The 14,626-nt window shown below is 43.7% G+C and overlaps 1 protein-coding gene across 6 annotated transcripts in view; it reads left to right on the top strand.

The window, feature by feature from the left end:
• ncoa1 (nuclear receptor coactivator 1) overlaps positions 1–14,626 on the top strand; it is a 104,886-nt gene that overhangs the window by 76,553 nt on the left and 13,707 nt on the right. For all 6 annotated transcript variants that reach the window (XM_024420432.2, XM_042321739.1, XM_042321737.1 and 3 more), the window contains 4 exons: positions 8,595–8,701; positions 9,229–9,406; positions 11,395–11,574; positions 13,495–13,596. In XM_024420432.2, coding sequence (XP_024276200.2) covers positions 8,595–8,701; positions 9,229–9,406; positions 11,395–11,574; positions 13,495–13,596 — 567 coding nt within the window. The remainder of the gene's footprint in view (positions 1–8,594; positions 8,702–9,228; positions 9,407–11,394; positions 11,575–13,494; positions 13,597–14,626) is intronic.

The following is a 14,626-nucleotide window of genomic DNA, read 5'->3' as shown; positions in this document are numbered from 1 at the left end:
AAGTGGTTAGCTTATTTCAAAATCAAGTTTAGCTTGGTAACAGCAGAGAATCCCCTTCTGGCTCAAGAGCCTTACTGTCTAATTTGTTTTGTCCATGCAGCAAACTGGGAGTAGCATTTTGGACTTACTTTGTAGTTTAGGTCAGAGACTGTATAAAATGTATGCAGTACGCTCGTTAGCATTTAGTTAGCATTCTCTAAGAGATTTTACATGTGCTTGTTAGCATTGCTAACCTTCGGTTTAGTGGGTTTGAAAACAGCGGCCCTCGTGTTTATGCCGATATTACCGAAAATCCCGGTAAGGTCGGTATGAAGCTGTAACAATCCGGATACCACCCAAGCCTAGCTGGACTCATTCCTCACTCATCCCTTGTCATCTCCTGTACTCCCTGTTCACTCATGACTGCACGACTCCAACACCATCATTAAGTTTGCCGATGACAATAGTGGTAGGCCTGATCTACGACAAGACAGCCTATAGGGAGGAGGTCAGAGACCCGACCATGTGGTGCAAGGACAACAACCCCTCCCTCAACGTGATCAAGACAAAGGAGATGACTGTGGACTACAGGAAAAGGAGGACCGAGCATGCCCCCATTCTCATCGACGGGGCTGTAGTGGAGCAGGTTGAGAGCTTCAAGTTCCTTGATGTCCACATCACCAAGACTAACATGGTCCAAGCACACCAAGACAGTCGTGAAGAGGGCACGACAAAACCCTGCACATTGACTCTGTACCGGTACCCCCGGTATAAAGCCTCGCTATTGTTATTTTACTGCTGCTCTTTAATTATTTGTTACTTTGTTACTTTAAGGTATTTTTTTTTTAACTGCATTGTTGGTTAAGGGCTTGTAATTAAGCATTTCACTGTAAGGTCTGTTGTATTCGGCGCATGTGACATACAATTTTATTTATATCTTGACGTTTTCCTATGAAGGGTTAAACTATTCTTCATTTTCATTATGTGAAAGGGTTAAAAAAAAAATATGTTTAATTGAATTGTAACCTACCGGTGAGCGGCACAGGGTTCGCACTTTCGACTAAATTTCTTGTCAGATCGTAAATCACCTCAGGCTTGACAGCTGTAGTTCACAAGCGCGCAAAGTACCTGTCACACCGCAGGGCAGACCAAACAGATACAGACAAATATTTTCACTGGGGGACACCTGTACTTACTCAGGGAAGTAAACAAACTCAGCATGACTGGTGAAAGTGTCTTATGGATTTTTAAGACCTTAATTATGTGTATTATTTTAAGACCTTTATTATGCCATGTGATGTGATCACATGCTATGCTCCAGGCAGCAGAACAACTCATGATTGCAGTTCATAAGCGAATGTGAGATCACCCAAAATAGATCACACAGATAGATTGCCTGCTAGCTTGTTTGCTAACATAAAAACACTTCGAAAGTAGTATGAAGGGCATGAATGTTTTTCCATGATCGCGTTATGCAGTGATGCTTTCTAGTGAGTCCATGATCCTGTTATGAAGCGCCAATAACGGTCACATCTGTTACGCTTAGAACGAGTACTGACAAAGAGAGAAAGGAAAACAATTATGCATCACCTAAGCTCGTTATGAAAGTTAGCTCTGCACAGAAAGTTTGCATACAATCATACTCGAAATGTATCTACAGCAACAACTTTTCCTCAAATGTTAAGGATGTGACACTGCCTGAGTTTGATATTGTATCGTTAACCTTCTGACATGGTCAGAAACACAGGGGGACAGATGTTCGTACCAAAACTAATTCTATGAGCCATTGCCAATAGCTGTGAAATCTGTTTGACTGAAAAGCCTTATTTTGAGACTTTGTATCCTACTCTATAGTAACAATAACATTACATTTGGTAAATATAAAGGCCAAATGTAGTCTGCACTTCAAAATACGCACATTCAAGGTAAATATGAAAGTAGTTTAATTTGGAAATAAGTAATTTAGTTTTCTTCATGCTCAGGTTGACCTTATTATGGAATTGCTCCTTATTCTCCTCAGTCTGCACATTGAAAACCTGTGGTTTGAATTGAAGAAGTCAGGCCATAAGTGCAGACGAAGGATATCAAGGATCTGGAAGGATTCTATATGGAGGAATGGTCTAAGATCCCTCCCAATGTGTTCTCCAATTTCTTAAAACATTTTAGATAAAGCCTGCATCGTTTTCCTTTCAAGGGGAGGGTGCACAAACTATTGAAAATAGGGGTGCCAATAGAAAAAAAGTATTACTTGTTAAACAAAATATCTTTCTCTGAGAAACTGTGTTAGTATAAAATAACATATATATACAGTGCCTTGCGAAAGTATTCGGCCCCCTTGAACTTTGCGACCTTTTGCCACATTTCAGGCTTCAAACATAAAGATATAAAACTGTATTTTTTTGTGAAGAATCAACAAGTGAGACACAATCATGAAGTGGAATGACATTTATTGGATATTTCAAACTTTTTTAACAAATCAAAAACTGAAAAATTGGGCGTGCAAAATTATTCAGCCCCCTTAAGTTAATACTTTGTAGCGCCACCTTTTGCTGCGATTACAGCTGTAAGTCGCTTGGGGTATGTCTCTATCAGTTTTGCACATCGAGAGACTGACATTTTTTCCCATTCCTCCTTGCAAAACAGCTCGAGCTCAGTGAGGTTGGATGGAGAGCATTTGTGAACAGCAGTTTTCAGTTCTTTCCACAGATTCTCGATTGGATTCAGGTCTGGACTTTGACTTGGCCATTCTAACACCTGGATATGTTTATTTTTGAACCATTCCATTGTAGATTTTGCTTTATGTTTTGGATCATTGTCTTGTTGGAAGACAAATCTCCGTCCCAGTCTCAGGTCTTTTGCAGACTCCATCAGGTTTTCTTCCAGAATGGTCCTGTATTTGGCTCCATCCATCTTCCCATCAATTTTAACCATCTTCCCTGTCCCTGCTGAAGAAAAGCAGGCCCAAACCATGATGCTGCCACCACCATGTTTGACAGTGGGGATGGTATGTTCAGGGTGATGAGCTGTGTTGCTTTTACGCCAAACATAACGTTTTGCATTGTTGCCAAAAAGTTCAATTTTGGTTTCATCTGACCAGAGCACCTTCTTCCACATGTTTGGTGTGTCTCCCAGATGGCTTGTGGCAAACTTTAAACGACACTTTTTATGGATATCTTTAAGAAATGGCTTTCTTCTTGCCACTCTTCCATAAAGGCCAGATTTGTGCAATATACGACTGATTGTTGTCCTATGGACAGAGTCTCCCACCTCAGCTGTAGATCTCTGCAGTTCATCCAGAGTGATCATGGGCCTCTTGGCTGCATCTCTGATCAGTCTTCTCCTTGTATGAGCTGAAAGTTTAGAGGGACGGCCAGGTCTTGGTAGATTTGCAGTGGTCTGATACTCCTTCCATTTCAATATTATCGCTTGCACAGTGCTCCTTGGGATGTTTAAAGCTTGGGAAATCTTTTTGTATCCAAATCCGGCTTTAAACTTCTTCACAACAGTATCTCGGACCTGCCTGGTGTGTTCCTTGTTCTTCATGATGCTCTCTGCGCTTTTAACGGACCTCTGAGACTATCACAGTGCAGGTGCATTTATACGGAGACTTGATTACACACAGGTGGATTGTATTTATCATCATTAGTCATTTAGGTCAACATTGGATCATTCAGAGATCCTCACTGAACTTCTGGAGAGAGTTTGCTGCACTGAAAGTAAAGGGGCTGAATAATTTTGCACGCCCAATTTTTCAGTTTTTGATTTGTTAAAAAAGTTAGAAATATCCAATAAATGTCGTTCCACTTCATGATTGTGTCCCACTTGTTGTTGATTCTTCACAAAAAAATACAGTTTTATATCTTTATGTTTGAAGCCTGAAATGTGGCAAAAGGTCGCAAAGTTCAAGGGGGCCGAATACTTTCGCAAGGCACTGTATATTTTAGAGCATACAATATAGCTCATTATTTTTGCTAATCTTTTGCAAGGTTGCCAATAATTTTGAAGGTGACTGTATACTCTACACACCACAGCCCTTAAAGGAAAACGCCACTATTCTTTAGTCCACTGTTGATTTAATCCCACAATGTTTTGCATGGCAGCAGTCAAGTTAAGATATTGAACTTTCAGCAAGCAAAGTGGGACTTGCCACATCATCATGATGATGCCAAATGTAACGTGTGAGTTTCTGGGTGGATTTTTCCTTTAAGATTGCTACCTAACATGTCACTCAAACATCTGCTTATTCCTGGCCCTGATTCCCATCTTATTCCTGGCCATGATTTCCATCATCACAAACAGGCTTGGGTGTAAATTAGAATATTCCTTCCAACCCTGATTTCCTATCTGGGATAGAGTAGTACCGGAGGCCCAACGGAGGGAGGACTGGTGTTGGCCTTGAGCAGGCAGGCAGGGAGACGCAGTGGAGTAGAAGTGTGAGAGTAAACAGCAGCGGTTGCTTGCCTGCACCAGAATTAGCACACGCAATGGTGGCTCTCAGAAGGTGCCATTTTCCCTCTTTCAGCCTCAGTGAAATGAGGGGAAATATTAGTGTGTGTGTGTGTGTGTTTTCTCCTCCTCCTCCTATGTAAGGCTCAAGGAGTTCTTGAATGAGATCCCCTGTTTTTCTTCTGCTCCCAGGATGAGGAAAGAGCCTAGCTAAGGTAGAGGATGTGGCAGAGGTGACATAAAGCCTACTTAGAGCTGACATAGCCATGACATGTGGATGTCAGGGGCCCAGTGGCCTCGCCAATGTATCACTCTGGAAGAGGGCCTTCTCTTCTGTTTTTGTTTCGCGAGCTCAGGCGGGGGAGGGTGTTGGGCGTGTGAGAAAGCAGCCAATGGCTGAGCTCCCTGCCCCTTGACCTTGTGCAAGAGGGCCTCTTGCAAAGCCCAGCTTCCCTTTCCCCTACGCTTTCTACACAAAGAGAAACAGGAACACACACTGCTCTGCTCTCCCTTCCTTCTCTCCCCCTCTCCCTAGGCCTGCACTCCCCTCTTCTGTGTCTCTCACATCTCTCTCTTGCAACTCTCCCCTCTTTCACCTCTTTCCCCCTCTCTGTCCCTCCACTTCTCCTTTCACCCCTCTCCTATCTGATCCTAAGATGGACAAGGACATACCCTGGCCTCTCTGAAGACACCATACAGATGTAGGATCTTAATTTGAGCCAGTTTGCTACAGCAGGAAAATAATCCTGCAGCATGAGGAAATGGGAATTATTAGGTGGATGATAATAAATGGCCATTTTTGTAGGGGTTGATACATTTTTCGTGAGGGAAAATCAAGTGAAATTTCCAAGTGAAAACAAACTTCAGAAGCCTTTTTAAAGGGTAGGAAGCATGTGTTTTTACTCACCAGAGTAACTACAGTGTGGTCAAATACTTAGTAACTTAGTTGTAGTCACGGTCTATACCTATAACTACAAACAGTTATATTTTTGGGTTATTATATATTTATAAATGTATTTCCAGGTGTCTTTGAAACTACCCACAATGCACTATTTCTCAACGTCATATGGAGAATCTACTCTGTGCTACCGAGTTCGTATGCTAGCTCGGTAGCTAGATCAAACTTGCTAACGTTAGCATCCTCATGCTCGTCATAGACTTTGGCTGTGTTATCTACTGGCAACCCGTAAGCATGCCTTCTTGCCGTGGGCTAAAAACAAAATAAAAAATCATACATGCATGCTCTATTTGTGTAGTACCTTGTCTGTTCTCATTTTTGTTTTGGCATGTTCTCTGTGAAGTAGGCTACGAGAGTTTTGTAACTACCTTGACTCAGTGCTAGCTTCCCCTCGCATTGGTAGCTAACTCATCGGATGGGCCCCAGCCATCAATCTGTAAGTCTTAGCTCTTGTTTTGCTTTTTTTATTATTATTATTTTTTACCCATTTTTCTCCCCAATTTCATGGTATCCAATTGGTAGTTACAGTCCTGTCCCATCTCTGCAACTCCCGTACGGACTCGGGAGAGGCGAAGGTCGAGAGCCGTGCATCCTCCGAAACCCAGCCAAGCCGTACTGCTTCTTGACACAGCGCTCGCTTAACCCCAATGTGTCGGTGTAAGCACTTGGCGATCGTGTCAGCGTGTATTGCGCCCGGCCCGCCACAGGAGTCACTAGTGCGCAATGGGACAGGAACATCCCTGCCGGCCAAACCCTCCCCTAACCCAGATGACACTGGGCCAATTGTGCACCGCCCCATGTCCAGCCGGCTGCGACAGAGCCTGGACTTGAACCAGGTTCTCTAGTGGCATAGCCTTAGATCACTGCGCCACTCTTGAGGCCTTCACTTTGCTTTTCATCTGCGGTTATGTTTTAGTTGTTTTATTAGTTGTGTTCTAGCTGGTCTCCAGTTGTTGGGCTTTGGCTTGGTGGTTAGCTAGGCTAATAGCTAGTTAGCTAAATAGCTAATGTTAGCTGGCTGGCTAGCTTGCTGGCTGAGATAAGTGTAACTTTAACATTTATTAATACTGGTAGGACTAAAGTTAGTGGGCTAGTGGGCTAGCAACCTTGCAAGTTGATATGTAACAATACATTCATAAAGTATTTGCTTGTAAGTTGAAACCAGTAGACATGCTGGTGTGTGAACAATTTGGATTCATTTAAAGTTATACATTTACATTTATTTCTGTTGGAGTTTACATTATAGGAAATAGGCTGGCATGCGCTTGTCCTCCATATTACATCACACCCCGGGAAAAACATTTTCCGACATGACTTCCGCTATTCTGCAGAATTCTGATCGGTTTTATGTAATAACAAAACAATTGGGACTTTAAATTGGTACTTTTGGAGTGTATATTAATGCAAATCTATATGTTACATGTGGTTACATTTATGCTTCTTACCCTTTAAACCTCAAATACACTAAGTAAAATAATTCCCGAATTCAAGAAAGTTCTCCTGCAACAGGGTGATCAAATTAAGATCTTACATCTGTATGGGTTACTTAACTATGTATTTTAGGGAAGAAAATCCTCAACAGGAGAAAAATACACGTCTCTAAGCCAGACCAATTCCAAACAAATGGACTTGCCATGTAAATATACATTTTCAGTATGCATTTGCAAACTTAATATGTGCAGTTGATGAACATCTTATTATTTTGTGAAGTTAAACCCTGCTCTGGTTTAAACAGTGGTACAGTAGCTATCTAGTGATACAGCAGTATAGTTGAGCAGTAGAGCAGCAAGTGTCCCAACAGGCAGGCCCGCTGCAGGACATTAATGTCTCAGGCAGTAAAGTCCTCACCCTGCCCTGGTTGTTTTGTCAATAACCTAATCACGGCTTTGTGTTTTTGGTTTCATTTCTTGGCCTCCTGGAATACAGAGTGTAATTCACAGTGATGTGCTCACTCGCCACCCTTATTTTAAGACCTGGCCACCAGCCAGACCGTGCTTGATAAATATACACTCCTCTGTTTTTTTTTCTCCCAGGAGAAGAGAGACCGGTCGGGGATAAAGAAGAAAGTACCTCTGTTTCTCTCTTCCTCTTTTCCTCTCCTTCTCCTTCTTCTCTTTATAGTATCTCTCTCTCCTCTCATCTCTTCCCTGGCCTCTCTTCCAGCTCTTGGTTGTTTGCTTACTTGGTGGGGACAGTTCAGTATAGTGAGCTCTGTGTGCTGACATCCCACCCATCGTGACCGGTTCAGGGGTCAAAGACCGGGCCAAGACTGCTACCATGGCAATGAGCCCAGTGAGTGAGGAGTGAGGAGAGGAGGAGTCAGGCCTACAGTATAGTAATGACGTGATGGATTGTCCAGCACCTATCTCTCTCTTTCTCTCTCTCCGATCCAGCTCAGTACAGTCCTCTGTATCTGTACTGTGTTCTACCCTGCTGGCCTCTCGCTCTCTCTGTCTCTCTCTCTATCTCTGTCTCTGTCTCTCTCTCTCTCTCTCTCTGTCTGTCTGTCCCCGCCAGAACCTCAGCAGCCTATCATCAGCTCATTGATCAGGAAGAAAAAAAACATTTATCAGTGGACAATCCACAGTTCCACTATTCCTCTCTCTCCTCCTCCGTGGTTCCCTCCCTCCCATTCTCCTCATCACTCTCTTACAACCTTGACTGAAACTGTAAGATCAATACACCAGGTCCAAGAAGAGATTTGGGTCATTGTTGAATAGCTTTTTAAGAGTTTTTGACATTGGGGATATGCATCTACAGTACATGGTTTAATTATAAGTACTCCTCAAAGCAGTATTTGTTGGTGTCCATGCCAGAATAAACAGGCTGTTTCACTCAAACTTCCAGTTGTTGGCTTCTGCTGCTGTACAGTAACAGTACAGTAGATTTACAGTGTGCTGTAAATGTGTTGCGTTGATTCCCCCTAACCCTTTGATCGGGCTTATGTCATCAGAACACAATTCAGCAGAAGTCCACAATGTTCATTATTCTGTATGAAATACAGTCATTATGAGGGGAATAACTTATGTAACAAGCTGTATAAGAGTTATTACTTGGAATTGCTAAGTAATTGCATAATGCCTGTGTAATGTTTGATGTCAGTAAAATAAAGAAGACTAAACGTACGTGCTAGCGATGGCTGATCACCCTAAGTTCAGCCCCCCCTTTTTTTACTGTTCCTAAGATCTCTGTGTGTGTTTGTCCCCTGCAGAGAAAGCGTCTCTAATATCACCAGAGGACAAGGTGCAGAGGAGTGACATTTCGTCCAGTAGTCAGGGCATGGTGGAGAAAGAGGCTCTGGGGCCGCTGCTGCTCGAGGTGAGTGAAACAATAAAGCTTGGTGGAATTTGAATTTCAGTGACAGACACAGGAAGTATCAACTTATCCATTGATTGGATCATTTAGTCGTGCTGCTTTCTAAGCCAGGTACTCTTTCATGAAAATATAATCATATTTTTGGTTGCTCATTAGTAAATGAATGCATAGTAATTAGAGTGCATCTGCTCAGAGTAAATTTACATAAAGTTAGTCGTGTATATTTTTTGTGTAATAATGCAATTTTCGGGGACAACTGCAATTTTGTTCTAATCTCTCTGTCTTCAGTATTTTCTCTGTTTTGTCCAGAGTGATTCAGTGACTCTGTATGGTTCCCAGGACTTAGTTTCCCAGTGAGGCCCAGTGTCATTATGCTTTCCACGTTAGTTCCTGGCACACTTTCCCCCTGGCTGAGGCTGGGGCTGTGAGAGAGAGAAAGGCTGAAGTCCCCCTGCTCTCTTTGTGTGTTCCCCTTCCTCCGGAGGTGTCTGTTTCACTCCTCTTTTGTCCCTCCCTCTGTTTCGGGCCAGGCCCTGGACGGCTTCTTCTTTGTGGTCAACCGCGAGGGCCGGATCGTGTTTGTGTCAGAGAATGTGACGGGTTACCTAGGTTACGCCCAGGAAGAGCTGATGACCTCCAGCGTGTACAGCATCCTCCACGTGGGAGACCACAATGAGTTCATCCGCAACTTGCTGCCCAAGAGCCTCGGTGAGGATGACAGGAGAGGAGGAGGGGAGGGGACGAGAGAAGAGAGGATGGTGAAGGAAGGAGAGGAGGGCGAGAGAGAGGGGGGAGGGATCAGACAGAGGAATAGAGAGAAGTAGAAAGGAAGAGAAGAAGTCGAAAGAAGAGGAAGTCGAGCAGTGTGACAAGGACAAGAGAAAGGAGATGAGGAAGGAAGGAAAGGAGATGAAGAAGAACATGATAGAGGGAAGACGGGTAAGAGAGAAAGACAAAGAGGATGGAGAGGAGGTAAGAGAGGAATCTCTGCTATAGGCATGGTATCATGCAGTATGAAGCAGCCAGAACACGTGACAGCTATAAGAGCATAGTAACCAGGAGACATGAAAGGGTCTGTGTCCCGTGAAGCCCCTAGTAATTCCTCTCTATATAGGCCAGGCCAGACAAGATGGGTTAATGTCAGCAGAGATGGACAGGTCAACTAGCTACTATCTACCTGCCTGTCTTCAGCTTAAACTCTCACTACATAGTGACCACGTTTACATGCACACCAATATCCCGTTATTATTAAGTATTCTGTTTTTGAGTTGACTCGTATAAATGTCATATCCCGTTTACAATAACCCTAAAAAGCTTTTATCCTAGTTATGAGAAACCCAGATAAGATGCCTGGGACATGCTGATCTAAGACGGGATACTCTGGGATGTAAAAATCGGATCCTGTTTATTGTTGTTTTTGTGGTCTGCGCAGACTCAGTTTTGCGTATCATTGGTGTTGTTTGATGGTGTTTTCATCTGACTGTCAAACAAATCACTTCAAACAGTTCAATCCACCATAATAATTTAGCCTACTATAATTAATTTACTATAATTCAAATTCAAAAGTTTTTGCTTATACTTTCTGACATTTGGTAAGGCCATTTGTTTGCCAACTATAGTTAGATATATGCAGCTTCTCTTCTGTCATAACTTGTTGCCCCAGAAGACTAAATAAAGTAGTGCTCACCAGAATAATGTCTTACATTGATAGAATGCATTAGCAATCTAGTTAACACTGGTAAAGTTGTCTGTTTCGTTTAGGGACCAGGAGGAAAACGAACTCCAAAACAGTGGAAATATTGAACCTGTGCAAAATGTCCAAATGTCATCGGTTTGACCGGTTTTAAGGAAATGAAAAGCTGAGAAAATGATTAAAAACGTTTCTGATAAGACTTCAGTTCGTCTTGGCTGCATATTGTGTATGGTTAAAATACCGTCTGCTCGTATAACAGTGTCAAAGATAACACACTACATGCACATTTGCATTTTCTCAAGAGATGCTGAAAGAAAGAAATCATATTTCTACACCTGTTCCCGAGACAAAAGTATATATTGTATCGTTTTACTGCAATAAATGCTCAATTCTGCAGGAGTTAATAGTATAGGTTATTACGCAGTGTTACACGTGAGAGGTTATACGCCTACAGTCAGTGTCCAGATTTCAGTTACTATTCCATTTAACCCATAGGAATTTAAATGAGGAATATTCTGTTTATTCATGACTACAGGAATACTCCAGAGCAGGATATCAAAGGTGCATGTAAACAGCTTCTCCCGAATGAGACCTTAAGCAGGATATTAGCTACTATCCGGAATACTGGGCACATGTAAACGTCATCACTCACTACTGTTCTCTGTCTTGCTTATTCTCTCCCCCCTCTTCTCTTGTCTATATTGTATATATTTTGTATCTGTCTCTCTACCCCATATGTCATTCCTGTCTCTTTTCAAGCCATTATTATTACATCACACACACATTGGTTTACCTGTCTGTGTCCCCGTTCCTAATGATGTGTGTGTGTGTGTGTGTGTGTGTGTGTGTGTGTGTGTGTGTGTGTGTGTGTGTGTGTGTGTGTGTGTGTGTGTGTGTGTGTGTGTGTGTGTGTGTGTGTGTGTGTGTGTGTGTGTGTGTGTGTGTGTGTGTGTGTGTGTGTGTGTGTGTGTGCGTGTGTGCGTGTGTGCGTGTGTGTGTGTAGTCAACGGGGTGCCGTGGCCCCAGGAGCAGGGCTGGAGGAACAGTCACACGTTTAGCTGTCGGATGCTGAAGAGGCCCCCTGATGAGGTGGACTCCGAGAACCAGGAGGCACGGCAGCAGTACGACATCATGCAGTGTTTTACTGTCTCCCAGCCCAAAGCCATGCAGGACGAGGGAGATGGTGAGTACACACACATACAGTGGGGAGAACAAGTATTTGATACACTGCCGATTTTGCAGGTTTTCCTACTTACAATGCATGTAGAGGTCTGTAATTTGTATCATAGGTACATTTCAACTGTGACAGACGGAATCTAAAAATTTTAAAAATCCAGAAAATCACATTGTATGATTTTTAAGTAATTAATTAGCATTTTATTGCATGACATAAGTATTTGATCACCTACCAACCAGTAAGAATTCCGGCTCTCACAGACCTGTTAGTTTTTCTTTAAGAAGCCCTCCTGTTCTCCACTCATTACCTGTATTAACTGCACCTGTTTGAACTTGTTACCTGTATAAAAGACACCTGTCCACACACTCAATCAAACAGACTCCAACCTCTCCACAATGGCCAAGACCAGAGAGCTGTGTAAGGATCAGGGATAAAATTGTAGACCTGCACAAGTCTGGGATGGGCTACAGGACAATAGGCAAGCAGCTTGGTGAGAAGGCAACAACTGTTGGCGCAATTATTAGAAACTGGAAGAAGTTCAAGATGACGGTCAATCACCCTCGGTCTGGGGCTCCATGCAAGATCTCACCTCGTGGGGCATCAATGATCATGAGGAAGGTGAGGGATCAGCCCAGAACTACACGGCAGGACCTGGTCAATGACCTGATGAGAGCTGGGACCACAGTCTCAAAGAAAACCATTAGTAACACACTACGCCGTCATGGATTAAAATCCTGCAGCGCACGCAAGGTCCCCCTGCTCAAGCCAGCGCATGTCCAGGCCCGTCTGAAGTTTGCCAATGACCATCTGGATGATCCAGAGGAGGAATGGGAGAGGGTCATGTGGTCTGATGAGACAAAAATAGAGCTTTTTGGTCTAAACTCCACTTGCCGTGTTTGGAGGAAGAAGAAGGATGAGTACAACCCCAAGAACACCATCCCAACCGTGAAGCATGGAGGTGGAAACATCATTCTTTGGGGATGCTTTTCTGCAAAGGGGACAGGACGACTGCACTGTATTGAGGGGAGGATGGATGGGGCCATGTATCGCGAGATCTTGGCCAACAACCTCCTTCCCTCAGTAAGAGCATTGAAGATGGGTCGTGGCTGGGTCTTCCAGCATGACAACGACCCGAAACACACAGCCAGGGCAACTAAGGAGTGGCTCCGTAAGAAGCATCTCAAGGTCCTGGAGTGGCCTAGCCAGTCTCCAGACCTGAACCCAATAGAAAATCTTTGGAGGGAGCTGAAAGTCCGTATTGCCCAGCGAAAGCCCCGAAACCTGAAGGATCTGGAGAAGGTCTGTATGGAGGAGTGTGCCAAAATCCATGCTGCAGTGTGTGCAAACCTGGTCAAGAACTACAGGAAACGTATGATCTCTGTAATTGCAAACCAAGGTTTCTGTACCAAATATTAAGTTCTGCTTTTCTGATGTGTCAAATACTTATGTCATGCAATAAAATGCAAATTAATTACTTAAAAATCATACAATGTGATTTTCTGGATTTTTGTTTTAGATTCCGTCTCTCACAGTTGAAGTGTACCTATGATAAAAAATTACAGACCTCTACATGCTTTGTAAGTAGGAAAACCTGCATAATTGGCAAGGTATCAAATATTTGTTCTCCCCACTGTATATACTCCCACACAGACACGCATGTACACTCACAGACGCATACATATATACACATGAATACAGCTAGATGCACAGATACATGCCACTTCTGCACACCGACGTTTACATACACATTGAAAAAGATGCAGCAGCGACATGAGAGCGCTGGTCTTTACCTTGTCCTCCTAGCTAGCCCTGAGCCATATTGGAGGGATAGAGTTCGACACAGTGACGCCCTGTGTATTACAACGAACACACACACACACACCTGTCAGAGTCTTAACTCTGACCTTTGATTGGTGTTGTGCCCAGACCTGCAGACCTGCCTGATCTGCATAGCCTGTCGGATGCCTCGCCCCCAGCAGCTCCCCGCTATCAGCACTGAGTCCTTCATCACCAAACAGGATCCCACAGGTATTAACCCCTGACCTATCACCTTTTACATCGCAACTGCTGTTGGCACACAAACACTCCATACACACACACTCCAATGTGTGGATTAGAGAGCTTTCTTTTTGTGCCAGAAGGTGAACTAACTAGAGAGTGTTGCTCCAGAAGGTGGGCTAACTAGAGAGTGTTGCTCCAGAAGGTGAACTAACTAGAGAGCGTTGCTCCAGAAGGTGGACTAACTATAGTGTTCTCATTTGCAGCAACGACCTGGGGAATAGTTACAGGGGAGAGGAGGGGGATGAATGAGCCAATTGTAAACTGGGGATTATTAGGTGACCGTGATGGTTTGAGGGCCAGATTGGGAATTTAGCTAGGACACCGGGGTTAACACCTCTACTCTTACGACAAGTGCCATGGGATCTTTAATGACCTCAGAGAGTCAGGACACCCGTTTTAACGTCCCATCCGAAAGACGGCACCCTACAAAAGGCAGTGCCCCGGGGCATTGGGATATTTTTTTAGACCAGAGGAAAGAGTGCCTCCTACTGGCCCTACAACACCACTTCCAGCAGCATCTGGTCTCCCATCCAGGACCAACCCTGCATATCTTCAAAAGCAAGCCAGCAGTGGTATGCAGGGTGGTATGCTCCAGAAGGTGAACTAACTAGAGAGGGTTGCTCCAGAAGGTGGACTAACTAGAGTGTTGCTCCAGAAGGTGGACTAACTAGAGTGTTGCTCCAGAAGGTGGACTAACTAGAGAGTGTTGCTCCAGAAGGTGGACTAACTAGAGAGTGTTGCTCCAGAAGGTGGACTAACTAGAGTGTTGCACAATAAACAGGCCTGTTGGTAAACCTACCTAGAGAGGAAAGAAAATGACAGGGTTTCAGCTCTCACTACTACTGCCATTTACATCTGAGTGACTCAAAACTCACTTTGAGTCATCCACAATGTGGCAAAAACAATATGTATTTTGTATCATTGTGGAGCTCTAACTCTGACCTCATAATGTAACTCCATCTGGGTTTCATCACCGAGCCTTAGTATCTCTGGTTAC

Source organism: Oncorhynchus tshawytscha, linkage group LG05 (assembly GCF_018296145.1).
Source record: "Oncorhynchus tshawytscha isolate Ot180627B linkage group LG05, Otsh_v2.0, whole genome shotgun sequence".
NCBI classification, from domain to species: domain Eukaryota; kingdom Metazoa; phylum Chordata; class Actinopteri; order Salmoniformes; family Salmonidae; genus Oncorhynchus; species Oncorhynchus tshawytscha.
This window is presented reverse-complemented; position numbering and strand designations above follow the sequence as displayed.